The 27,986-nt window shown below is 33.2% G+C and overlaps 1 protein-coding gene and 2 long non-coding RNA genes across 3 annotated transcripts in view; all 3 read left to right on the forward strand.

Annotated features, from left to right (window-relative positions):
• Positions 1–214: 214 nt before the first annotated feature.
• LOC133189331 (uncharacterized) lies at positions 215–6,404 on the forward strand. Its single transcript, XR_009721436.1, has 6 exons — positions 215–487; positions 617–727; positions 2,087–2,181; positions 4,401–4,519; positions 4,951–5,079; positions 5,240–6,404. It is a non-coding gene; the product is annotated as an uncharacterized LOC133189331 (long non-coding RNA).
• Positions 6,405–9,802: 3,398 nt separating this feature from the next.
• Positions 9,803–27,986, forward strand: part of LOC133189146 (uncharacterized) — a 47,054-nt gene continuing 28,870 nt past the window's right edge. The window contains exon 1 of the mRNA XM_061324552.1: positions 9,803–10,208. Coding sequence (XP_061180536.1) covers positions 9,853–10,208 — 356 coding nt within the window. The 5' untranslated portion in view covers positions 9,803–9,852. The remainder of the gene's footprint in view (positions 10,209–27,986) is intronic.
• LOC133189148 (uncharacterized) lies at positions 12,247–16,069 on the forward strand. Its single transcript, XR_009721420.1, has 3 exons — positions 12,247–12,328; positions 13,796–13,882; positions 14,618–16,069. It is a non-coding gene; the product is annotated as an uncharacterized LOC133189148 (long non-coding RNA).

Raw genomic sequence — 27,986 nt, forward strand, 5'->3', positions numbered from 1 at the left:
AATAGGTGATATCACCTATTCGAATAGGTGATATCACCTATTCGTGCTGAATAGGTGATATCACCTATTCGAATAAGTGATATCACCTATTCGAATAAGTGATATCACCTATTCAATTTGAATGAGTGATATCACCTTTTCGAATAGGTGATATCACCTATTCGCATTTCTTACGACAACAAATAATGAATGCTCCCTTCCTCAAGATTATCTAGATTTTCATTGGAACCAAGCAAATTCGGGCTGCGTTAGGGTCTGTAAGTCTCGTCACGTGACTCGCGAGATTTTTCGATAATATTAACTTCCAGGTACCTCACACATGGAGATGTGTATTGGGTTATGCATGTTTATGGTTTACACAAAGCGTATAAGGAAAGTTTAAGCAGTTGTACAAAGCCGAAGGGTTCTCCGACTTACGATGGATAAATTGAGGGTCGTAAAAGCTTGGGTGCGAGCAAGTAGGAGGAGAATTTCGATCGAAGTACAGGTAAACAAGTCGGAGAATGTCACCTGCATGCTTCTTGGGTATTCTTGGGTGAAATAGAAGTCTTATATTATACATTTGTATCTGATTAGAATAGTTTTGTTATCATCATTCCAACTAATTTATTAACAGATTTTTCTTGAATTCGAGGATAATAATGTTATTACCAGCTGATTAAGGAGGAGTAGTGTAAGTGTCAGATGGGTACGAACGTCATCTTGTGACAGCATCACCTTTGTTTGGGTAAATAATTTGTTCAGAATACGCTTCATTTATCAACAAAAATTTAGCTGTTGCATGTCAGTAGGTCTAGTTTTTTAAGTATTCAATGTTTGAAAGCACTTATCAGGTCCAGTACAATCTTTTGATTTAGCTATATATATAGCTTTATTAAGGTGTTCAGAATAGCTTAATTTAGCTATTTTATCACACTTTTTCTTAAATGTATACTTTTCTCAGCATGCACAAAAAGTCGCACCTTGGTGCAGTGATGATACTCAACCTTGAACTCATCTGAAATTGATGCATTTAAAACTCACTCATTAAAATCTCCTTGCATACATGTGATAATTTTTAGGTCCAAATACTGTACAGCAGTCCTCAAAATACAGGAATTTGGGTGAAAATACTGTACATTGTTCATCAAAAAACTATACAAAAAACTGTAAAAAATATTGACCAAAAATCAATGTAAGAGGTTCATTTTTAAGCTCTTCTGAGCCAAAGGCCCAAAGAGCTAATGCTGTGGCCATTTGTGCGGTGTACGTAAACTTTTTAGAATATGGGCCATAACTCAAGAACCCTTTGGCCATTATTGTCAAATTTGTCACAGGGTTATAATCCTTGGGCCAAGGGCTTCTGTTTATACTAAAACTAGGGTTGTGACCCTTAAACAAGGGGAGATAATTAGGGAAATAGAAACAAAAGAGACTTTGTACTCAAAGTTCTAAAAGTTTTTGGGCTACATATGCAATTGATACAGTTACTTCTTCAATGAATTTATAAAGGAGGCCAATTGTGGTCAACAAGATAATTGATTAATTCAGTACATTCAGTGAGAAGCAATCATACTTATCCATGCCTCAATGCACACAAGGTAGTGGACAGTTACTCAAATAATAGAATTAATCTTTTGCTTAAAAGTAATCAAAGTTGCAAAGTTGGAGCTTATAATCTTTGATTTTGCTTGTTGTTTCGATAGCCCATAGCACATATATGAATAGTCAAATACATGCAACTTTTTGTCTATTTCTTACCAAAATAATTTTTGTGAAAAAACTGCATATAAATAGCTAAATCAAGCTATTTTGAATAGCTTAATAAAGCTAAATAGCTATTTCAAGCTATATAGCTAAATTAAGAGATTGTACTAGACCTGCTTATTTCCTAATCCCAACGATAAAACTTTCTTTATATATTCTGCAAATTCTCTCTGCATTTATCATTGAACAAATTCATATGACTGCAATTATATGACCATATTCTTCAGTTTAGAGAGCATGTTATAGAGGATATTTTGGTTAAAGTTTTGGTCTGTTTCATGCAGTGTTTGAAATATTCTTTCATCTTACACAATTGTATACATTAAGATTTATTTTATAGCTAAAATACAAGAGAACTGCAGCATCTAAGACTACATGTACATCGACTTTGAATAATTTACCCGGTATATCCTCAAAAAGGCAACTTAAATACAGGTATGAAATTGATGTCACAAAATAAGTTTTTGGACTTACATTTACTCTTATAATTCATATACATATAAAGCATATAAAAAATAAAAATAGAAAAGAATTAAAGGTTCATCAGGTGACAGCTCAATCATGTATGGAATATTATTAGGCCAAATAAAAAAATATGTGTGGTTCCCATTACCTGACCGTCCCTATTTTAGATCCCCGACCCTAAACTTTTTTTCGGCAATATTCATATTTATTTTCCGGAATTTTCCGTGATTTCCGTCATCCACTTTGGTATTAGTTTTAGTTCCAGCAATGGCGGCCTCCATGCAAAAATCGTTTCAACACGTAGTGCAAGTGTTTGATGGTGTTAAATCTAAAGCAAGCTAGCATGGCGTGGCAGTATACCTTTTTCCAGCACCATGTTTTTTTGTTTGTTTGTTTTTTGGTTGCCAAAATTAAATAAATATGCCCAAGAGTGGCGAGATTCAGTTAGTTGCTCTGTTTACAGCTGGTTTATAACAAGTGCATGCTGATTAGCCCCTTTATTATTTAATGCACGCAAAGGTGTGAAGTCAGGATAGGAAATCACTTCTCGCTTGAAAGCACACAGACAGCTGGCCAGGTAACGTTTTTTGGAGTTAGGGGGAAGATAACATGAGAAAACATTTATTTGATTGCATTGATTACGCAAGAATTAGCCCAATGTGTAAGATAGATTAACTTGTAAACTATTAAATAATTTATATCAGGATCATTTCTTTTAAACCGAAAGTAGAAAAAAAAACAGTTCATGAGGAAAAGTGAAAAAGAAGACTGCTGATTTTACATGAATAAAGTCAACTTGCAAAACACCAATATATATGAGAAATGAGCTTGGAAGTATGAAGTCTTCAATGAGGCAAAAAGGTTTCATGAAAGGATTTAAAATTTTAATAATATTAAATATTTGTAATTCTGACAAATTTGAATGATTCTATGTCATCTTGCTTAGGTGATTTATTTTGTTTTAAACATTACTGTACAAAGTGTAGGTGTCACATTCTTTTCCTCTGACAGCTCTTAGCAGAACTCTCATGTCCGTTTTCTAGTTTATAGTTCAGAATTTATTATTAAGTAAAATAAGAACTGTTCTGGATAAAAGTAATTAATTAATTTCATTTATAAACACTGATTTTAAAAAAAGGATGTTCACCTTGGACTTTATTTTTTACAAAAAGAAAAGATTGTGTTTTCATTATTTTTGATTTAAAAATATTTGTTTCATATTCATAACTAGGGTGCCCCCTGCCAATGTTGACTAGTATATTTAACGCCACATCGAAATGCCACTTATTTTCTCCTTCACTCTGTTCATCCACATATAAAACATTTCTTTTCTGAACCATAGTTGGAAAAGACTGAATTCAAAATAAACAAAACATTTATTAGTTATGAGTTGTATACTCAGCTCTTCACAAAATATTTGTTTTTTCGCATTCTATAATGTACAATTTTAGATTTTATATACCTGTATAAAGACTTCTGCAGCAGATTCCGATAGAGAAATCATGATCTATATTTAAGATTTAATGTATAATGCTTAAGATATCCATTAATTTTACTTATAATATACAATTCTGAAATTAATATCATCCTTTAAAAACAAGGATAGCACATATCATTTTCAGAAACACTTAACATTCTTAAAAAAGAAAATATAATATCCAAATAACAGTTAAATAATTCAATTTGCTCATGCTGATTTTCTTCAAACATTGTATTTTCTAGATGACAGTATGAACTCGGAATGAATAGAATCAGCAAACAACTGTTTAAATACCCAAGACATTTTATTCACACATTAAAGCACATATCTAATCCATATGCTTAAGAGAAAACATATCTAACACTCTACACATAAAATAGTTCACTTATGCTAACGAAAAGAAATAGGTATTATTTAGAAAAATTTAGAAAATCATTTTGTACTAAAAAAAAAAAAAATAATAAAAAATCCCAACTACCCTATTTTTTTTGGAGGTGTAACCGGAACCACACATTTTTTTGTTTGGGCTTAATGCTGAGTTTCCAAATGCAAAATTAAGGGTATTCGATATATTACATACAAGTTGTCAATCATTTATTAGTGATTTATACAGAGGTTCATTTGCATATAAATGTTGATAACATTGTTTTACTGTCTTTATTAACTTGTAATACTAAATTTCATAAATTGACAAATTCATTCTTTTAAGAAAGTGCATATAATTTGGAAAAGAGACCATCAATCCACTGGGGGGTATCGCATGAAAGCAATGATTATAGAATATTGTAAGGCTGGAGGAGTTATAGTACAACAGGCAGGCGAGTAATGGTACTTTGTTCTGGAAATTTTTCGCCCCAGTTTTATTTTTCTCATTCTGCCCTCCTTACAAGTAGGTGAATTTAAAATGGGACAAATTCGAAGAAGGCAGCATATATCTTTTAAACACAAATGTGTCTGATCAAATTTGAAAAGGGCAAAATTGTTTTCAAGGGTGAAAGAGTGAATATTTTAAAAATTAGAATGGGGTAAAAATATCCAATAATACAGGTTATATATATTAACACAGTACATATGCATTTTCTCTTTTCTTTATAATGAAAATAATTTGTTCTGTAAAAGGACAAATTTTGTTCTGATTTGTATCAAATAAATAAATATGTGCCAGATTTATTATTTTGCAGGCACCTAAGTTACCATCAGTTGTGTGTCAAGCTGTGCAAAAATTCTATGTCATGTTACAGAATCTTTCTTATATACAGGTATATGTCTGCGCATCTGGCAATCTTAGGACATCACTGGATGGTTTTGTTTAAAAAGATTACAGAGTTAACACGCACTTCCAGCATGAAGACCAGCCAGTTGCCTCACCTGTCCTGACATTGTTAAAGGTAAATGGTCCTTTCAGAAAAGGAACTGACAATGCAAAGGCTTGCTAATCAATTAAAGATTTCTATTTACTAATAGGTAATTAATTTGAATTTCTGTAGCTTAAAAATTTAATGATATGAATTAAAAAAAATATTTTAATCAAATTTATTTTTATTTCAGTACTTTGTGACAGTGAAAAGACGTGGCTTTAAATTACTGTATCAGAGATCAATCCAGGTTATAAATCTGAGGAAAACAATAAAGCATCCACTTCGAGCTACTTATATCACTGCCTTAATAAGATGTCTGCATGTGTAACTAACAAAGGACAGTGACCAGTTGTATAGCTATGATATCAGAGGGCATCCTGAAAAACACTCATCACTAAGAATAGAAAACTTCAAATGACTTTTGTATCAATCCTTTGGCTTGGAATTTCAGTAGCCTTTAGCATCCTTCAAGCATTTCATGAAGTACATTTACCAATTTGCAGGCATAAAATGTTTGAAATAAAAAAAAATAATTTCTCTGCCGGTTAACAGTGTCATAAGCAGTTGATTGATATCACAGTTCCACTGGCATAGTATTTGTGGTTGAATGGTGCCATTTTTAAGAAAACTTTTCACAAAAACCTGGAAAACATCAGATGGAAAGGAGCATCTACAAGAAAAACAGTTAACACTTTCTTGAATATTAACAATGATATATCATGCCCATTTACATCCTTTATATAAACTAATTAACCTAATCATAGAGAATTATGTACAAATTTGTCCTTTTGTGTATTTATAGTGTATTAAATTGATTTTACTAATTTATAAATATTTATGTTTTTCACAGTCATTAACATTTACAAATAGAAGTACACATAACATAAAAATATTACATGTTTAGTAGGATAACGTGAAATTGTTATACCACAAAAACCATCGCTGACCTCGCCTCGGTCAGCAATGGTTTTTAAGGGGTAAGAATTTTACATCACCCAAAATAAACAGGTAATATTTTTCTTGTCATAAAATGCATTTTAGAAAGGAAACATCAAGGTGAAACGAATGTGCAAACATTCTGCACAGTTAACATTTTTTATTACTGTATATACTGTTACCCGTAGTCATGCATTTTCAACCATTGGGATGTAATGTTTGGCATACAGTATGGTAATAGTACTTGTTAACAAATGTTTTTTAAACCAATCAAATTTGACTATTTAACATGAAAGTGTATCATAACAAATTTATCTAGCATAATGGTGCTGTAAGTAACCATGGAATGTGAGCTTGTGTGAACTTGATCCTGAATTATTAAGTTTTGAATATTGTAATAAAGAATTGTGCAGCCTAAACTTTTACTTGTACCTGATTTAAATGGAGTTCCGTCATTAACAACTTGGAAGTTGGAAGTTGTCACACTCATCATGAGTATAATAACTGGGGGATCTGCTTCATTTGCAGATACATGGATAACACATTCACTCAAAACACTGTCCCTTTTTCAGTACCTTGTGCAGCCCTGTAATATATAATGACAAATGGAGAAAATTGCCTATTTCAAGAAAAAAAGTCTGTCTCATAATTGTAGGAGTATTGGCAAGGGGGGGGGGGGGGGGGGTCATGAAACTTGGCGGTTAATCCAGTTTGTATGTGTAAATGAAAAATGCCTTCTTCTTTGTAGAATAAAAAATGATTATTTTTTGAGTGTTTGTGACCATTTTTATTTCCGAATAGACAGGGTAGCTTATAGCCTACAGAATGAGCTGACCATTTTTATTTATTGTTGTAATTAAACATTGTTTGAAAAAAAAAAAAGAATGTGTTTTCTACAAAGATCATATGTTATAGACGTGGTATTCAACTTTGTATTCCCATGGTCGATGCATTTGGGTACATCTATTTTTTTTATTTGCTTTCAATGACATCGCATTCAATATCCCAAACTCATGTACATACCTGTCCAATACTCCAAATTATACCACTGTAAGCTAAGTCAATGCTTTAAATTTATAAAACCAATCTGTAGATAAGCGTACCTTTTGAATACAGACGATTTTAGCATAAAAACGATTTAATTTTCCCTTTTTGCTTAAGTATGTTGGCTAATCTTGGCCCCCTCGGAATAGCTTGTGTTTACGTTATCAGGTCTGGTACAATCACTAGATTTAGCTACGTAGCTTGAATTACCTACATAGCTTTATTTACCTACTTGAAGTAGCTTTATTTAGCTACTAAATCAAACTTATTTCTTAAATATGAATTCTTCCCAGAAAGTGCAGAAAATTGCACTTTGATGCAGTGATAATTTTCAACTTTGAACTCATCTGAAAACAATTCATGAAAAAATCACTCTTGGAGATGTGTCTTTTTTTGCGCAATTGCAATCAAAGTTCTAAAAGTTATGGGGCTATATACAACAGTTAATTTGTGACCTAACAGTTACTTCTTGAGTGTAATAACAAAGAAAACCAGTTTTGGTTAACATGAGCACAATGTGAAGTAATCATACTTATCCATGCCTCATCTCGCACAAGGTGTGTACAGTTACTCAAACAATGGGAATACATATTTTCCTTAAACGTGATCAAACGCAGCAATGTTAAAACTATCTCTGCTTTAGATTGCTTTGTTAATGATACCTAGAATAAATATTAGTAGACATTTTCTTGCGACTTTTTGTCTTTTTAAGATAAAAAGCAAAATTGTGAAAAGTTGCCTCGAAATAGCTAAATAAAGCTACCTGAGGTAGGTAAACAAAGCTACGGTAGGTGATTTTAGCTACGTAGCTAAATGTACTGATTGTACTGGACCTGGTTATGTAATGAAAAAATAAAGCAATTAAACGCTATTTACCTGCATCTATCAATCCACTTTCTCCTCTTCTTTGCAACAATCGGGGATCAAAACAAACTACAAGTTTAATAATTCCACTGCGATGCTTACAACTTAAGCAATCCATTGTCTCCAAGAACGCTCAGGTACCCGGGAGTTATAAAACGAAAGTGAAAGTCAACGAGACTTACAGACCCTTTGAATTTTCCTATAGTATACATGATAGATAAGTGTAATAAATATAATTTGTGAGCAAAAACAAACAACAAATTCTACTGGGGTGCTTAAAACTAAATGCGAAGCTGTAATCCATTGTCTGCAAGAATGGTAAGTTATAAAACGAAAGTGAAAGTAAATGAGAATTAAAGCTATAGTCTTGGGAGCAGTTGTTATTTCATAAATAATTTGAATAGGTGATATCACCTATTCGAATAAGTGATATCACCTATTCAAAATGATTAAGTGATATCACCTATTCGAATAGGTGATATCACCTATTCGAATAGGTGATATCACCTATTTGATTTGAATAGGTGATATCACCTATTCGAATAAGTGATATCACCTATTCAAAAGGAATAAGTGATATCACCTATTCGAATAAGTGATATCACCTATTCGAATAAGTGATATCACCTATTCGAATAAGTGATATCACCTATTCGAATAGGTGATATCACCAATTCAAATCGAATAGGTGATATCACCTATTCGAATAGGTGATATCACTTATTCGAATAGGTGATATCACCTATTCGAATAGGTGATATCACCTATTCAGAAGCTGAATAGGTGATATCACTTATTCGAATAGGTGATATCACCAATTGAATAGGTGATATCACCTATTCGAATAGGTGATATCACTTTTTGGCAGTAAATACCAAAACGGCGCCTCATACAAGTGTTTAATAGTGTTAAATCCAAAGCAAGCTAGCATGTAGGTGTCCCCTACCAATATTGACTGGTATATTATCACACCACATCTAAATGCCATTTGCAAAGCAGTGATAGGTATTATTTAGAAAAAATGAAGAAAATCATTTTGTTAAAGAAAAAAAAAAAAAATCCCTACCTACCTACCCTAATTTTTTTGGAAGTGTAACCGGAACCACACATATTTTTTTTGTTTGGCCTAAGTAAAAACAACGATTATTCAGTGAACATATAGTGTTGATTCTCTTTAGAGAAGTGGATAGGCTTTCGCCTACGTGGCTGTAGGCGAAAGCCTACCCACTTCTCTAAAGAGAATACATGGCGTTATGAATAGCGATAGCTCTGCTGGCATATTTTCTATGATGCGCTAGCGCGCATCATGGAATATGCCAGCAGAGCAATTGCTATTCATAACGCCATGAGCGGATCTAGAGAGGGGGTATGGGGGGTTCGGAACCCCCCCCCCCTGGAATTTGCAGAGTTATTAAATTTATATATTAAACCAAGTAAAAAGTGACCTTGGATCCCCCCCCCCCCCGAAAACGCAGACCCCCCCCCCCCCCCCCCCGGAGAACGCGTATCTGTGGAAAGTTGGTATGAAAAGTCATAGGTATTAAGCATTAGAAGTCAACGGCTACCCCCCCCCCCCCCCCCTACGAAATAGGTTTTTCACGTTTGGACGAGTTTACTTTTTTTTTTTTGCCTGTCAATAAATTTCTAGGTTGGAATTTTTTTTGACTGTGGTGACCCCCCCCCCCCCCTGAAAAAATTCCTGGATCCGCGCCTGCATAACGCCATGTTCACTGTATAACGTTGTTTCTTAATAAACCGAGGCCCCGTGTCGCAGTAGGTGCTGACACGAAAAAGATCCCTCACTGCTCAATGGCTTAGAGTGCCGAGTAACGTTATAGGTCAATTTGCATAATAGATCGGGTTCGGTATACTAAAAATATATAAAACTTTAACCAAATCGGAATTTATTTTAGGTTTGGGTTAGTTATAGACTCTAAGTCTACCCAATTTCATGCAGTCATGAGTTCATCAGAAGAAGTTAAATCTGAGACATCCAACGAGACAGCCTCTGATGCGGATAGTTCAAGTCCACCAAATTCAACACTTCCTAGGTGCACATCTCAGTGGGATAGTTGTTTTGTTGACAAACTAGGAGTGCGGCAGATAGAGGAAGACATACTCGATATTATCCTACAAAGATGGCGTTTGGTTTGTTTGACCGAGGAAGACGAGAAGGTAGTAGATGAGTGCCTTCTCGCCTGCGATTTTGAATTAAATTACTTATCCTTGGAGGATGCGAAACATATCTATGAAAATGCCTGGGTACTGACCCCCAAGCAGGTGGCAAGGATGACACGTTTTCCATTGCTTAGCAAGTAAGTGCATGCCTTACATATCTTATGCAGCAATATACCTTCATCACCTGCATACTGGGTATATATCTCTCAGTTGATTCGATACACAAGAGCATGCTCTACATATGTACAATTTCTAAAACGAGGTAAATTATTGACAAACAAGTTGATGAAACAAGAATATCAGCTGTCTCGTTTAAAGTCATCATTTCGTAAGTTCTATGGTCGATACAATGACCTTTTCAGCAAATACAATTTATCATTGAGTCAAATGCTGACTGACGTTTTTCATACTAATTGTTAGGCCATTATTTACACACTGAATTGTCGACGGATTTTTCAGTTATTTCCCGATCATGACAAGGAGCACACGGCGGGTGTGACCGGTCGGCAGGGGATGCTCACTCCTCCATGGCACCTGATCCCACCTCTGATGTTTGGAGGTCCGTGTTTGCTCTTCTCCTATTTTGTATTGTTTAATGGACTTTTGAGCTTGAATACTGTTCGTTATCTCCATATATTTCATATATTGATGACCGTCAAGCAAAAAAAAAAGAAAAAAGGTCCAGGTCCAGTACATTTAGCTACGTAGCTAGAATTACCTACCGTAGCTTTATTTAGCTACTTCGGGTAGCTTTATTTAGCTATTTCAATGCAATTTCACAATTTTGCTTTATATTTAAAAAAGAGAAAAAAAATCCCAAGTAGATGTCTACTAATATTTCTACAAGGGGTTATTTAAAAAGCAGTCCAAAGCAGAGATAGTTTAATCATTGCTGCGTTTGAACACTTTTAAGCAAAAGATATAGTTCCATTGTTTGAGTGTCAGTCCACCACCTTGTGTGCGGTGAGGCGTGGATGAGTATGATCACTTCACATTGTGTTGAATAATTACCAATCAATTATCATGTTAACCAAAACTGGTTTTCTTTGTTATTTCATTCAAGAAGTAACTGTTTGGTCACAAATTAACTGTTGTTTTTCGCCCAAAATTTTTAAGAACTTTGACTGCAATTGCACAGAAAAAGACACATCTTCAAGAGTGATTTTTTTGAAGGTGTCTCAGGGAAAGGTGAGATTCACTCCGGAACTAAAAGTGCGCATGCGCAAAATTCTAAACCTCAAACCCGATTATGATTACCCAAGTCAACATGGCGGCCTCCATGAAATGATGAATAGAAGAAAGCTCAATCAATCAATGTGCACTCCTCTTAAACTGATCGTAAGTGAACAATTCCTACCTCTTATCCAGTAAAGCGTTTCTTATTTACGTTAAATGTATTTGTTATTGAAAACAATACAGGTATTAAATCCTATTGTGTGTGTGGTGGGGGGGGGGGGGGGGAGGATACATATATATAGTGTGGGGGGGTTTATCTTAAATGAAAATTTACATAGTAAAAATATATCTAACTTTTCTCGAAAAGAGTGAAGGATGACCCCCCGCCCTCCCCAGGTCTTACACACACACAACCCCAACTTATGGGCTTGTTAAAAGCTAGGATGATGTGAAGGGGAGAAGAAAATAATTCTTGGTCAAAAATCTGGCAAAAGAGTATTTTACATTTATAATGCAATGTATAATTTTTTTATGTCTTATTTATTTTTATTTTATTTATAAATAATTCAATGTTGAGACTAGCTGTTGAACTAATAGTAATATCACAGGTTATATTAGTTATCAATCTGAGGAATAAATTTTATTTAATTTTTTTTTTAATTTTATTTCTTTTCTTTTGAAGACGTAACGTACATGTCTATTACCATAAATGTGGACCTCTTTTACTAGGTTCAATGTTGGCAAGTTCATGTAAAGATAAGTAGGCAAGTACAAAGTACAATATAAATTTTTCACCTTTTAAATTTCTGCTAATAAAAAAATGAACTTATTTCATCCCTTTTTGGTAAAATAATCATAGCAATTGACAAACATTTTAATCAAAACATGGGAATCTCTTCAATTCAGTTTTCTGTGAATGATGATTGACCTATTGCTCCAAGACTAGTTCACTCAAAATTGTCGTATTAATGAATTATGCTTTTTTTCTCCAGGTCCTCATACTGAGCTGGAGTTTTGCATACTCTGCTAACAGTAATAATGGAGGGAATGACTATGTCGACCTAAAAACCTCTCCTTTGACGTAAGTTGCTAAAATATCAAAATCACAACTTATAAAAGTACAGATTACTCTCATAATTCAAAGGCAATTAATATATGAATTCAATTCATCCTAGATCGGACAGATGGACACTTAGGGGGTTCCACCCCATGCAGACTCTTGCCATGTGTTCACAATTACATATGTTTATTTTGCTTATGCAGATGGGCCGTATGGCTTAAAGTTATTCAATAAAGAAAGCAAGTATATTTAAAGAAAAAAAATATTTCAACCCATTATCTCAAAATTGGGGAAAATACAAGGCTGGATATAAATTTATTAAAACACATTACTGGTACATAATTATATAGTAACATATTAATAATTTTTTTGGCATCTAGTGGAGTATTACTATAGAAATTACCCAATTGCTTTTCTATTTAGAAATTAATTGATGCTATTAAATGAAATTATTGCACTTGGAGGTAATTTGATGATCATATTCGAAAAAAAGTATCATCATGATATTATGTCTTTTTATGAACATGATTTGTAATGAGATTCAATAAGGTCCAATCTATCATATGGTTCTTTTTTGCCAGCAATACCTTTGAAAAGGCCATTAAAATCAGCTAATTGTCCCATGATTTTATTGAAAGAATTGGATATTAAATTTGGTTTATCCATCTGTCTGTCAGTCTGTCTGTTATACTTAAGAAATAAGGTATTGTTTTAATTTTTTTTATCATAATGTAAATATGGATCAAATCCCTTATGGTAGATTAATTGATTTGATCATAAATCAACCCGTATTTATATCATGATAAAAATTTTAAAATGATACCTTTTTACATATTTTTACATTCTGGACCAATTTATAACAATTGTTTGCACACTATAGTTTTAAATCCATGAATTGATTTATTTTTTTCAAACTTCAACGGTATAAATTGAATATGTAAAGAAGTTGACTGCTTATGACATCACTGTAAAATTATGTCAATCCTTTATGACAATGAATTTATGTTCATATGACAAACCTATTTGTATACAGAATTAAGTACTGTAAACATATGACATTTGGCTGTGTATTCTTTTAGCGCCTTTGGCGGAAAGAAACTTCCGCTATTAGTTCAAGTACAACACTAAATGTCTTACACATGCATACATAAATAAGAACGTTAAAAAATGCACTAAATCAAATCTACGCTAAATTGTTCAAAAATCAATTTCCACTAAATATCAATCATACACGCTAAATATAATACTTTTACAGTACGCCTTGTTCAAATAGAGTTACCGGTATATAAAGGAAAACATTTGCAATTGTAAATATATATATATGTATATAACTATGTATACATATATAATACCTGAATTTCTAAATGATATCCCTAAAAGCTTTCTAAAACTAGTTTTAATGTGAGATTTAAATACCTATGATTTACAAAAGATTCTTTTTGATATATAGGTCAAAGTAAGCTCAGAATTGTGTGTGTTTTATTGCAGGGTAAATGGTCAACTTGGATTCCAGCAGAGGGTGAGAGTGCCACCATCAATGATTTGGGAGGAGAATCAAACTGAAGACAAAGGATGGTAAAACTTCAATCTAAATATATATTCACTACACATACTAAAGGAGTCACTTATTTAAATGCAAATAACAGTCTTCACCGAGCCTCTAATTCAAATAAATGAAGTGCTTTGTGAAATTATTATTTTAATCTTTGAATCTAGTCTTAAATTAGGTTATAAAGTTAGAAAAGGCTTCAAGCAGAAGAAATCTTAGTTTATTGAACATCTTGTTGATTATGAAAGCAAAATATATAACTTAGAAAGTTAGAATATATTGAATGCATAATTTGTAATTAGGGCTGGGACGATATATCGAGATATCGATAATATCGATTCAATGTGAGGATGATGCGCATATTGATACAGATGAAGAAATATCGAAATATCGCCAAAAAAATTCTGACTTATGTTTTCTCTGTTTTCTTAACATTTTGGGTTAAATATATAAAATAAATATGCTAAATATAAATATGAAATACATAATAATTAATACCACTTGGGTAAAATGATTTTGTTCTACAACAGATATACAATTTCTTTGAATAAATTATTCTTATTTGTGAAGAAATGTTTCATTCATTTCACTAAAAAAACATTTTATAACCAATTTGACATATCGTGATACATATCGTATCGTGGCGCAAATATCGTGATATGTATCGATATAGAAAAAACTGTATCGTCCCAGCCCTATTTGTGATTAGCATTTCTTGTAGTTAATATCTTTTCTTTTTCTTTTCATGTGTGCAACCCTAGAAGCACTCAGAAATGGACCTATAACTTGTGCATAAAGTCCAGTAGCAGGTTGGCAATAGTAGACAGACTTTTGCCTTAGGCCATTGCTCATTTGGTTAAGCTGGCAGTGCAGGAATTCATCTCAGGATCATGTGCTTTGTTAGGTGATGAGGAGTTCCTTTCATACATTCAGATTATTGCCAATCTATATCAGATTTCCCTATCCTGACATTTGCAGTCCAGAGAGAACTTAATTAGTTAATGTTTACATTTTAAAAGCATGTTTGAAGTACTGCTAATATTTAGCATTCATTTGTTTTAGCTCACCTGAACCAAAGGGTGAAGTGAGCCTTTCTGATTGAAATTTGTCCTTTGTTGTCAATGTAAACTTTTCACATATTTGAACTTTTTTCCAAAACATCAATTTTCAACCAAACTTGGCACAAGGCATCCTTGAGTAAAGGAAATTAAGTTTCTTCAATTAGAGGACTATACCTTCTTGGAAGCAGCGATAATCAAGAAAAAGCAAAAATTCAGGGAGAGGGGTGGTCTTGAGACATGCTCTCCTCATCATATAGTGAAAACGCATTAAATTTTTGAAAATCTTATTCTCTCTTCTGTAGGCATTTGGCAGGCAAACCAATTGAAAAGTTGTAATGAGCAAAGGTGTTGTTACCACATATGTAAATCATAACCACAGGGTCAGGGTTTCTGATGCTGGGGAAATGCACAATTGATTATGTAAGGTATATTCACTCTACTTTGAGAGAAGTTAGTCCCCTTTGATTATTCAACTACGATAATGAAAAAACTTGGGTGTCCACTAAGGTCCTTCAGCTTTTTGCTTTGTCAAATTATGGATCCTTGGATAAGGTTGAGGCTAAAATAGTGTATGAAATGAAATAACATCTTTAAAACATTCTTTTCTACAATAAGGTCAATTTAGTTACATGTATATTGATAATGTATGTATCCAGTAAGTACATTGTAGTTTGATAATGAAGTGTTTCCATTTTGAGTGAATTTAAATTTAGTTTAATTATAATTCCTTGGGGCCAAGGTAGGGTCACCATATTGGATCAAATTTTTTTATGGAAATAACGAGGGATTATTTTAAAAAACGTTCTTCAGAAGAACAGGGCTAATACAACTTAGTGAGAGTTATGGCCCTTGGGCCTCCTTTTTTCCCTTTTTATTTTGGTTTGTTATTTTAGCACTTTTGGTGCATGCATAAAGGTTCTTTATTGAAAAAAAAATTGATTTTTATTTTTTTAAACTAATTCCCAAATGATGAAGCCCAGACAGTACTGTTGAAAAAGTTACCTGTATAATGTAGTTTAACCTGCTTCATTAGATGTGAATTCAAAAAAAAAAAATGTACATAAATTTACATAATTATTTAATTATTAATTTACATAATTATTATCAATATCTTTCGAAAGATTCTGATCCATTTTTTTACTTCATCCAATATCTAAGAACATTTTTTACCCATTTTTCCTATTTATCTCATGTGTTATGACATGCCCATGTCTGTACATAGATCATTCAAAAAACTTTGTTTATATAACATTTATTGTCTATAATTTGAAAATCTTATTGAATAAAATGATATAGTAGGCACAAACTTTTATAAACAAATGCAGGATAAACTAAATACATGTGCATATTTGTACATGTATGATTGTAAAGAATATCATAAGTACAATTGTCACCTTTATTCTTTAGGAAGAAAACATTTTAAAGTTTGATTTCATATACAGTCTTTTTATTCAGCATGTATGTTGTCATAATAAAAATATTATGAAATTAAAATATGCTTATTCTGAGTTATTTTTATCAAGGTAAATTGATATACTGCTTATACAAATGTTCGGCTCTATGTTTGCTGTTTAATATTTGAACAATTCACATAAAGATTAATATATGTGAAAGCCTGGGACTTCTTGTAGATTTTTCAAACATGAGTTTTAGTCTATGTGTATGTTTCAAAATTATGTGATCAGCAGCTAGGTTCACAGTCAGTCATGTAGATATTTCAGCATATCCTATTGTATAATTATATTCATGTTTGGTTTAGCAATAGTCCCTCCTGCTGGATAGGGCCTTAAAAGGAATATTTTTTGTATACACAAAAAATTCTTATCGTAGGGCCAAGTTGACTCGGGTGAGGTATATGGCAATAGGGTTACTGACTACTAGTTTATGTTCATGATGAAATGGAACTTTGGAAAAATTTAAACTAACTAAAGTGCAAATTAATTTAACAAATATAAAGTAAAATTGCCCCATTTTATTTTTAAGGAAGGGTAAAGACCTAGCTATAATATAATTCTGTAGTACATTATTAAGTATAATAGTATTAAAATAGTGTTACGCAGTTTTTATCTGTATTCTTGTAAATTCATTTACTTTTCATTTTTACAAAACAAACATGTATATACACATGCAAACAATTACACCTACACATGGCTAAAATAAAATACATTTACCATGATGCTTGCAAAGTATTTGTTTGTTCAAAATGAAAAGATGACAACCTACAATAGTTATCGGAGAGGTACTAAATAAAATGTATTTGCAAATTCAGATTGTTTAGAGGATGACCGTATATTTGAAAGGGGGGGGGGGGCTGCTAGTTTTTTGAAACATATAATAATGTTGGAAATAGATAATTTTTCCCCAGCTGGCAAGAATTTTTTTTCGTTGCCTGTTGGTAATCCCTCCCCCCCCCCCTCTCGACAACCACCACTACCAAACTACACCCATCCACAAAAGAGAGTTGTGGAGTAAGTCTTTTTTTTTAAATTATCTATTTAATATTTTTTTCATATATATAATTATTATTATTTTTTTTTATTGCCTGTTGGTACCCCTCCCCCAAACCCCAAATAGAGTTGTGAAGTAAGGCTGTTTTTTTCCTTTTCTTCTTCTTCTTCTTATTTGCTTCTTTAACTGTTAAAACATAAATAATTCGTCCCTAAATATCTTGGAAATAAATAATCTTCTAGTTTGAAAATAAATAAATAAATCTTAACACCCCGCCAACCCCCACCCCACCCCGGAATGAAACTATCGTCCTCTTAAGAATGTAGAGTTCATTCGGTTAGGAGTAGGCATTATTTTTTTTTTGAGTTAATTCCGCATAATTTTTAGGGGGAAAAAGTTTATATCGGAAATAGTTGAATTACTCCGGAATATACTAGTTTGGAGTGAAAATTCGGCGCATGCGCTTTGCGATTTACGGAGTGAATCTCACCCGTCCCCGAGAAAAATCCGACTTTTTTCATGAATTGTTTTCAGATGAGTTCAAAGTTGAAAATTTCTGCACTTTCTGAGAAAAATGCTTATTTAAGAAATAAGATTGTTTTGGTAGCTGAATAAAACTACTTCAGATAGGTAAATGTAGCAATCTAGGTAATTCAAGCTACGTACATGTAGCTAAATATAGTGATTATACCAGATCTTCAAAAAAAAAAAAAAACACCTAGTCTAGTTCGGTTTATAGAAAAAAAAAAGGGCAAATAATTATGATTTGGTCCTGCATGGATTTTATTACCCTTATTTGAGTATGCTGAATCTGATGGCTTCATTAAAATGGCGTTAAAGAGGTCAAAATGGCGATTCAAAATGTCGTTCAACAGGTTGAAGCACTATTATCTGTGACGTCAGAATAAATTTACATGCTAAATGAGGCACCAACGTGACTGACAAACCGACCAATCGGCTAAACGAGTTGCATTATTTTCTACATCACTCTGTTCATCCGCAAATAAAATATTTCTTTTCTAATAACAAACCAAGAACATATTAACTTACAGTGTTTAGATATGAGTCGTGTACCCAGCTCTGATTTAGCATAATATTTCGCAATCTTTCCTATGATATACAATTAAAATACAGTGTGGTCTCGTTATTACGATGTTCATTTTGTCATGGTAAAACTTCGTAATACCGAGGGCAACGTAATAAAAGGTCCCAAAAAAAATCCATTAAAACATCATTCTGAAAGCTTATATTATTTGTGTATGGATAAGTACTTTTAATTTTCCATTCTGTTTTCTTCTTCCGTTCTACCTTAAATAATAAATATCATAGTTAAAACACTTTGACACTTTAATTCATTGTCAACTTATCTTGTAAATGCATATTTCGACATGCTGTTGAACTCCTTTTGCTTTATTTCTAATGCATCGATCATATTTTATAATAAACATAGGCTTTGTGCATTCAATACCGCTATCCCGCCACTTTCTTTCACTTTCTCTTTAATTTGTACTTGGATAGTGCGATCGTAAAAACTTCACTTACAATAGTTTAATGTTTAATATACTTACATTACTGAGTAGACAACTAAAAATATTGTTTTTACTTATTTTTAGCTCACCTGAGCTGAAAGCTCAAGTGAGCTTTTCTGATCGCCCGTTGTCCGTCGTCCGTCTAGCTGTCTGTCTGTCCATCCGTCCGTCTGTAAACTTTTCACATTCTCAACTTCTTCTCAAGAACCACTGGTCCAATTTTAACCAAACTTGGTACAAAACATCCTTGTGTGACGGGGAGTTTAAATTGTAAAAATGAAGGGCCAAGCCCTCTTCAAAGGGGAGATAATCAAGAAAAGACAAAAATTGGGTGGAGTCATTTAAAAATCTTCTTCTCAAGAACCACTGAGCCAGAAAAGCTGAAACTTATGTGGAATCATCCTGGGGTAGTGTAGATTCTAAATTGTTCAAATCATGACCCCCGGGGGTAGGGCGGGGCCACAATAGGGAATCCAAGTTTTACATTGAAATATGTAGAAAATATCTTTAAAAATCTTCTTCTCAAGAACCACTGGGCCAGAAAAGCTGAAACTTATGTGGAGGCATCCTGGGGTAGTGTAGATTCTAAATTATTCAAATCATGACCCCCGGGGGTAGGGCGGGGCCACAATAGGGAATCCAAGTTTTACATTGAAATCTTTAAAAAGCTTCTTTTCAAGAACCACTGGGCCAGAAAAGCTGAAACTTATGTGGAATCATCCTGGGGTAGTGTAGATTCTAAATTGTTCATATCATGACCACGGGGAGGGGGGGGGGGGGGTAGGGCCACAAAAGGTATAACAACGTAGGAAATCAGGTGAAGAACAGCAGGGCCAAAGTTACTCAGGTGAGCGTTGTGGCCCATGGGCCTCTTGTTTTGATTTAGATTTACATAAATTAAAAAAGCAAACTTCAATTCCCTCATAACAGAGTTTTACACGATTTGATTACACAAGCTATAAGGGTGTATGTCATAGTTCAGTTGGCCATTATCATTCCGTGTTCCTGTTAATTATCATTTCGTGTTCCTGTTAATACTTGTAAATTAGACCAAACCATTTTCCAAGCTCTTAAAACTTTACTGAGGTTTTACTTTATTTTTTCAAAATAATGTTTGATACCCAAGCTGTCCATTAACACAGTGTATCGACGAATGTAATAACACAGTGGATTTAACATGCTTCAACACAATTAAATGCAAAGTTTTCTTTATAAATTAGTTTTATTTGGAAACCAACCTATTAAAAATTAAAGTAAATTTAAAGTAAATTTACAGAATTAAATTCCAGGGTTCGACAATCGTCAAAATTTGGTCTCGCCATTTGGGCAACCTTGGTACTGATCTCAGGTTGCCCGGATGAATTTCAGGTCGCCCGAATAAAAAATCAAATGAAAAAAAAGTGAAATTGTTTAAAATTTGTAAAGATAACAGAAAACATACTTTTGTATTATAAAATATAAACCAGACATTTTTAGAATGTCAAAAGCTGTCTTCCAGTATTTTATCACACAAAGAAAACAAGCAACAAACATTAATAAGCAGAATCAGAATGCTAATTAGGCTTTAAAAAATTATGTTTGATTCCTCTAATATTCCAAATAAATCTAGGATTCGTAGGTCGAGATTTTTAAATTTTTTTTTTATTTTATTATTATTATTATTTTTATTTTTTTATTTATTTATTTATTTATTTATTTATTTATTTATTTAATTTTTTTTTTGGCTAATGTACAATCTCACATATATTGGCACATTATAAAGTTTCTAGTTTAAAACATTCATTTTCACTTACCATAAAGGCCTAAATAATTGGGGTCAAACATCCCTGGACTGAATTAACCAGGTGTGATATTTACACCCAATATGGCTGTCTAGCGGCAGAAAACGAACATCAGAAAGTTGTGGGGAAAATGCTAGATGTTACGATAATGATCATTACTCTTTATATTAAAGGTGATTTTTGACTAGGTTAACATTTTATATCTCAAATAAAACTTAATTTAACACTCTTGGTAAAAATTGCATCAGCTGATTGATTGATCAAAACGCAGATTTGGCAGAAAGAAAAATCCACCCGGCTGCAATTCGAATGGGTCATAAGGGATACAGGAAATAAACTATGTTTTCAGGGCCTTTTTAAGTTATCTAAAAATATATATTAAACATCATTGTTGAATATTCCCAACTCTTCCCAGATCGTCATTTGGGCGAGCCAGACTGAAAATTAGGTCGTCCAAAATCATCCAGGCATGGAAATGACGAGGTGACGAGCCTGAATTTCGAACCCAGGAATTAAATGAACTAGAAGCTATATATATGCACACTTTCGTAGTTACTGTTCAAGAATGGCTTGGATACAATGCCTTCTCTTCTATGAACCCCGCCTGTCTTCTCAAAATGCAATCAGTCAAGTGTCACTAATCGCCTATTATAAGGTCTGGTAGTGTACACTAGTGCTGTGCAATATTAGCGGTTAACTGGTGTATCCCGATTTTGTTCTTCACAATACGTATCGCGGTAATTTTTTGTGAATACCGATTTGACTTCGATATGCTATAAAATGTTACAAAAAGAGTTACTTGCCCTTTTTCAAGTAAAATATGGCGGCAAATGACACGAAATGTGCTCAAAAACGAAAAAACAACAGCTGTTAAATGAAACTCCTTCAAGCTAAAGCTGAATCTGACTATTGCAGGATGATCCTAAAAGTCCTTGTGCCACAACAAACTCACCTAGCCGCTTGCGCCGACACAATGTGATCATACAATGTCAAAATCAACTCGAGAACAAATGATGTTTGCGTTTGTGTTTTCATTAAACATGGGGGAAAAGCAAAAATGATTATGAATTTTATATTGTGATATATTGGAATACAAAATTTAATATTGCAATATATCGCGATACGATTTTTCAGTCGCGATACCTAGCACTGGTGTACACATGGGCACCCTGTCAGGTAACAAGTGTTATAATGTTTATTTAGCGTCTCCATAAGTGTCAATTATCAATCAATACTGAACAAACATGGATGAAATTTTTGTTGGTCAAAATTACATCGTAATACAGTACAATTCGTTTTTTATCAAAGCGGTTTTATATCATACTTCTTTTTTTATCATAGTTTTTTAAAACACAAAACTATTTCTTAATAATTCAATGTAAATTCCTCCTCTTATTATCATAGGTGAAAGTGTACACTACGTTTACTATAATAGAAAATTTTCGTATGTAATATTTTTTTCACACCTTTTCACCCTTGGGACACTCAACAAAACAAAAGATCACACCTATTCACACTGGCAGGTCATGTCAGAGACCTAACCCTCATTGTCTATACACAGTGGTTGAATTTCACTTTGAAATTTACCGACAGTGGAAGACTGGGATGATTAGTCACGCACCTGTGCACTTATCTGAGCGATTGACAAGTTACTTGTCTATTTCTTGCAGTACACAAGTTCAGGGTGCAGTTACAGTTTTTATTTAAAACCATTCGCATATGTATTTTTCTTCAATTTGTACATTCATAATAAACGCATATATACAAACTTATGTCTATAACTCAGTCCTCTGATCGCTTGGTTTCTGAATTATTCTTCATATTTCAGCAATTTTTTTTTCTTATATAACTGGTACCTATAAACGGTGCCCTTCCAAATGCCAAAAAACGTTAATTTTTCCCAATTTTGAGACAAAAAATTCCCAATTTAACGGCCAAGTCACAGACTACGGTGACATCGTATTTCTTTTTATATGAAACATTGTACAAGTTGACTAATTGTTTCACTTCTGCTTCAATTGAAAGTAGAGATTAGTCGTAATATGGCGGGACCTGTGGTGTAGATAACGTAGTGTCATACATTTTGACAAATTGAAAGCATGAAAATGCGAAAACAAGGGACATTGTAATGAAAAACAATAAATACTTGTTGTTTACTCTTTAAAACACGGAGTAATAGGTAATGAGGTTGGAATCTGTACAAAAATGTGAACTACAGCGTAAAACTACTCATTAGAACTAAAAAAAAAACAGTATTAAAAACAGTTTTTACATTACACAACAGATAGTGTAAATCCATTTGTCCCTTTGGAGTAATGAGTGGACATGCATCCAGTTAAAGATTAATTAATGAGTTCAGTGTGGGAAGCTGTTAGGGCATCTCTGATCAAGCAGTTCTTATCTAAATCTCCTGGATATTGGGCAGAAAGAAATAAAGATCTCTGTTGTCTAAGTCTCTTAATTGTAATTTATATCTGTCAAAATACATAGTTACTGGAACCAGCCTTTTATTTTTTAAATGAGTTTGATATAAAGGTATTAAGATCAATTTGATTTTGTATAATTAATTATGATATTGTTGTTTTAAAAAAATCAATTTGCAGAGTGTCATGTCTCACAAAGATGACAGATATTTGCAAACTATTTTTTCAATGTAATAAAAAACACTGTAATTATTAGTATTGATGTTTTTTTAGGCTGCACCTTAGTTTCATTCATTAAAAAAATATAATGAGTAATTAAATTTTCACTCTAAATGCTTAAGCAAATTGTGAACACCTCTCACATCTAGGAAACATTAGTGATTTGGTATCTTCTCTGAAAAAACCCAGCGGGGGGTATTTGTCCCTTTTGGACAATTCTAGTTGATTTGGATGAATGGTGTTGCCATGGTTACTAAAAATAGAAATTTCTGGGAAATACTTTTAAAACGTTACTCCTCCTACAGTTTTGGTCTGATTTCAATATAACTTGGCATACAAGTAGACTACACTAAGATACATAATTCTGTTAATCGGTTTTTGATTTGGATGAACAATGTTGCCATGGTTACTAAAAATAGAAATCTCTGGGAAATACTTTCAAAATGCTACTCCTCCTACAGTTTTGATCTCCTTTCAATATAACTTGGCACATAAGTAGACTACACTAAGATACATAGTTCAGTTTATCGGTTTTTGATTTCGATGAACAGTGTTGCCATGGTTACAAAAAAAAGAAATCTCTGGGGAATACTTTCAAAACGCTACTCCTCCTACAGGTTTGGTCTGATTTCATTATAACTTGGCACACAAGTAGACTACACTAAGATACATAGTTCAGTATATCGGTTCTTGATTTCGATGAACAATGTTGCCATGGTTACTAAAAATAGAAATTTCTGGGATATACTTTCAAAACGCTACTCCTCCTACAGTTTTGGTCTCCTTTCAATATAACTTGGCACACAAGTAGACTACACTAAAATACATAATTCTGTATATCGGTTTTTGATTTTGACGAACGGTGTTACCATGGTTACTAAGATTGAAATTTCTGTAAAATTCTTTAAAAATGCTACTCCTCCTACAGTTTTAGTCTGATTGCAATAAATCTTGCCACAAAAAGAGGCTAAACCAAGGATCATTATTCTATTTTTTGTTGTTGCAAAGTTTCAAGTCCAAGTGCTTCTTTTCTCTTCCTTCGTTATAAGAACAAACCAGTAGAGCTACAGTCTCGTCAGAGACTTCTGGTTTGTAAGGGTTCTAAATATGTTAATTCTTGAACTGATGTATTTTTACACCTCACATTGCCGTTCATACTTATTCGATACACTGGAGGATTTAGGAAGGGGGGGGGGGTAGGGGGCCTGCCTCCCCTTTTGTGTCCAAAATATACTTGATTTAATAAATCAATTTTATTTTGTGTGGCCGTGGGCCTCGACCCCAGACTGGTTGCCCCTTTCCCCTTTTCAAGATTCCTGGATCGGCCACTGCGATATATTAATTATCCTAGTTATATTATTACCCTCTACACTTATTTTGTGTATTCTAGTATACCTCTTGTTGACCTGCTGTAATGTGTAGTATTGCTGTTGACTCCTGCATGTGTGCTTCTTACTGTCAGGAGCGAATCAAAACTGCGGCAAAATATGTATCAAGTATTACTTTGATTTTTACACTTGGACTAATAACTTTACTGGGTTGTTAATGTACATTTGGAATTTTTGTGATTTTTAGTGATTGTATGCAATGTGTAACATGTGTTGATAATTGCATGTAAATTAGATGAACTCGAGTCTCATTTGAAAGCTACCAAAATACGGACTTTAATTACGGTGGCTTCCCACTTAGCCAAAATTCTGAAATTGTAACAGGTGACTGGTTTTGACTTGATGGGAATGGGAATAAACTTAATTACTGCTTGAGGGCAAGATATAATTTAATAACACCGCAGGATGGGCGCTGCAATTTTTCACTTTAAAAATCCTTTCATCTAAAAAGTATAGCACAGAAAAAAGTTTTGCGATATTTGTTCTCTGAATAACATGCATAAAAAAGCAACAGGAATGTAACATGCATAAAGATAGTGTTTGAAACTTTTGTTTAATTTTCTGCGTTAAACTTATAAAAACAAAAGCAATAAATAAATAAAAAATTAATTAAATAATTGAAGTAAACTTATAATAAATAAAATATTAATAATAATAAAACATGCACACATAAAAACAAACCCAAACTAATTAAAGAAACGAAGTTTTTAAAAAATTATTTATTTTTTTAATTTCCTTTTATACTTACACTATTGAAATTTTTCAGTTTTTCAAACACGCCCCCCCCTCCCATTCCCCCCCCCCCCCCCCCCGTCTTGTGTTTCTCATCTACTTTGTTTGACATGCTCATACGAATGTATTTTTTGTATCTGAGCAATGGCGTATATTTGAATTGTGTCTGAAATTTTAACTCTGATTTTTTGTAAGAATCAGGAAATGTTTGAAAATCTTCAATTTCGCCTCAGTAAAGAACCTCATATTTTCTTTTTAGTGTGTTTTAGCTCTTCTGAGCCTAAGGCTCAAAGAGCTTGCTATGGCCATTTGTGCGGTGTGCGTAAACTTTTTAGAATATGGGCCATAACTCAAGAACCCCTTGGCCAATTATTGTCAAATTTGTCACAGTGTATCCTTGGCCCAAGGGCTCCTGTTTATACTAAAACAAGGGTTGTGACCCTTAAACAAGGGAAGAAAAGTAAGAAAATAGAAACAAAAGTACTGGTTGCTAAAAAATCTTCTTCTCAAGAACCACTGAGCAGATTATCACCAAACTTACACAAAAGGATTAGAATATGTTGAAGATTAAAAATTTTTGAAGGCATCAACCTGGGGCAAAGGGCGTAGTCTCAAGGTCACTTCAAAGTTGACCAAAAATTACATTTTATTAAAATGTTGATATTTTGCTTACTATGAGGACTAGGATCATCAAATCTTGTCAGTTGATGCATCAAAGGACCTCATATCATGTTGATTCAAAAGTAGGTCATGGTGGCCTATTTTTCAAATTTTGCGGCCATTCTTTTTCAAAATGATTTAGAGGCATATTTTGAACAATTTAAGGCCTATGATCATCAAACTTTGTCAGTCGATGTATCTTGGGTCCTCCGAGTACGTCGACTAAAAAGTAGGTCACTTTGACCTACTTTTTGAATTTTATGGCTTATCTTTTTCAAAACAATTAAGGTCATTAACTCGAATACTGAGAGGTTTAGAATCATTAAATCTTGTAGGATGATGCGTCTTGGGGCCATAAAACATATTAATTAAAAAGCAGGTCACTGTGACCTTCTTTTTGAACATTGCAGACATTCAATTTCAAAGCCGTTTAAAGGCATAATTTGGACATTTTAAGGCCTATGATCATAAAACTTAGTAAGTTGATGCATCTTGGGTCCTCGAAAAATGTCAACTGAAAAGTAGGTCACCGTGACCTACTTTTGAAAATTTATGGCTTTAATTAAATATTTCGGTACTAATTGGCTTAGAATCATCAAACTTTGTCAGTTGATGCATCTTGGGTCTTCAGAGTAGGTCGATTGAAAAGTTGGTCACCGTGACCTACTTTTGAAAATTTATGACTTTAATTAAATATTTTTGGGTACTACCTGGCTTAGAATCATCAAACTTTGTCAGTTGATGTATCTTGGGTCCTAGGAGTACAACAACTGAAAAGTAGGTCACTGTGACCTACTTTTGAAAATTTATGGCTTTAATTAAATATTTTGGGTACTAATTGGCTTAGAATCATAAAACTTTGTCAGTTGATGCATCTTGGATCTTTGAAGTAAAACAACTGAAAAGTAGGTTACCCTGACCTACTTTTGAAATTTTATGGCTGTTTTTTGATATTTTTCATGTACTATTTGGCTTAGAATCATCAAAATTTGTCAGTTGATGCATCTTGGGTTCTCGGAGTAGGTCGACTGAAAAGTAGGTCACTGTGACCTACTTTTCAATTTATATGACTATAATTAAATATTTCGGGTACTAATTGGCTTAGAATCATCAAACTTTGTCAGTTGATGCATCTTAGGTCTTCGGAGTAAGTCGACTAAAAAGTAGGTCACCATGACTTACTTTTAAAAATTTATGATTATAATTGAGTATTTCGGGTACTAATTGGCTTAGAATCATCAGACTTTGTCAGTTGATGCATCTTGGGTTCTTGGGGTAGGTTGACTGAAAAGTAGGTCACTGTGACCAACTTTACAATTTATATGGCTATAATTTAATATTTCGGGTACTGATTGGCTTAGAATCATCAAATTTTGTCAGTTGATGCATCTTGGGTTCGCAGAGTTAGTCGACTGACATGGAGGTCACTGTGACCTATTTTTGAAATTTTATGGCTTTATTTAAATATATCAGGTACTTATTGGCTTAGAATCATCAAACTTTGTCAGATGATGCATCTTGGGTCCTCAAAGTATTTCATCTGAAAAGTAGGTCACTGTGACCTACTTTTGAAATTTTATGGTTATAATTTTAAAAATATTTTAGGTATTAATTGGCTTAGAATCATCAAACTTAGTTGATGCATCTTGGGTCCTCAGAAAATGACAAGTGATAAGTAGCTCACTATGACCTACTCTCAGGTACTAATTGGCTTAGAATCATCTTGGGTTTTATCTAAAATGTATGTCATGATGACCTACCTTTGGAATTTCAAGGCTTTATCTAAATATACAGGATACTTAGAGGCTTCAAATAGAAGTGATAGGTTGTATAGTTTATCAGAAGAGCGATTCAAGGCCCTTGGGCCTCTTGTCTTTGTTTCGAATTCG

Source organism: Saccostrea echinata, unplaced genomic scaffold (genome assembly GCF_033153115.1).
Source record: "Saccostrea echinata isolate AGI-Se365-2 ecotype Australia unplaced genomic scaffold, CSIRO_AGI_Sech_v1 ptg000017l, whole genome shotgun sequence".
Lineage (NCBI taxonomy): Eukaryota > Metazoa > Mollusca > Bivalvia > Ostreida > Ostreidae > Saccostrea > Saccostrea echinata.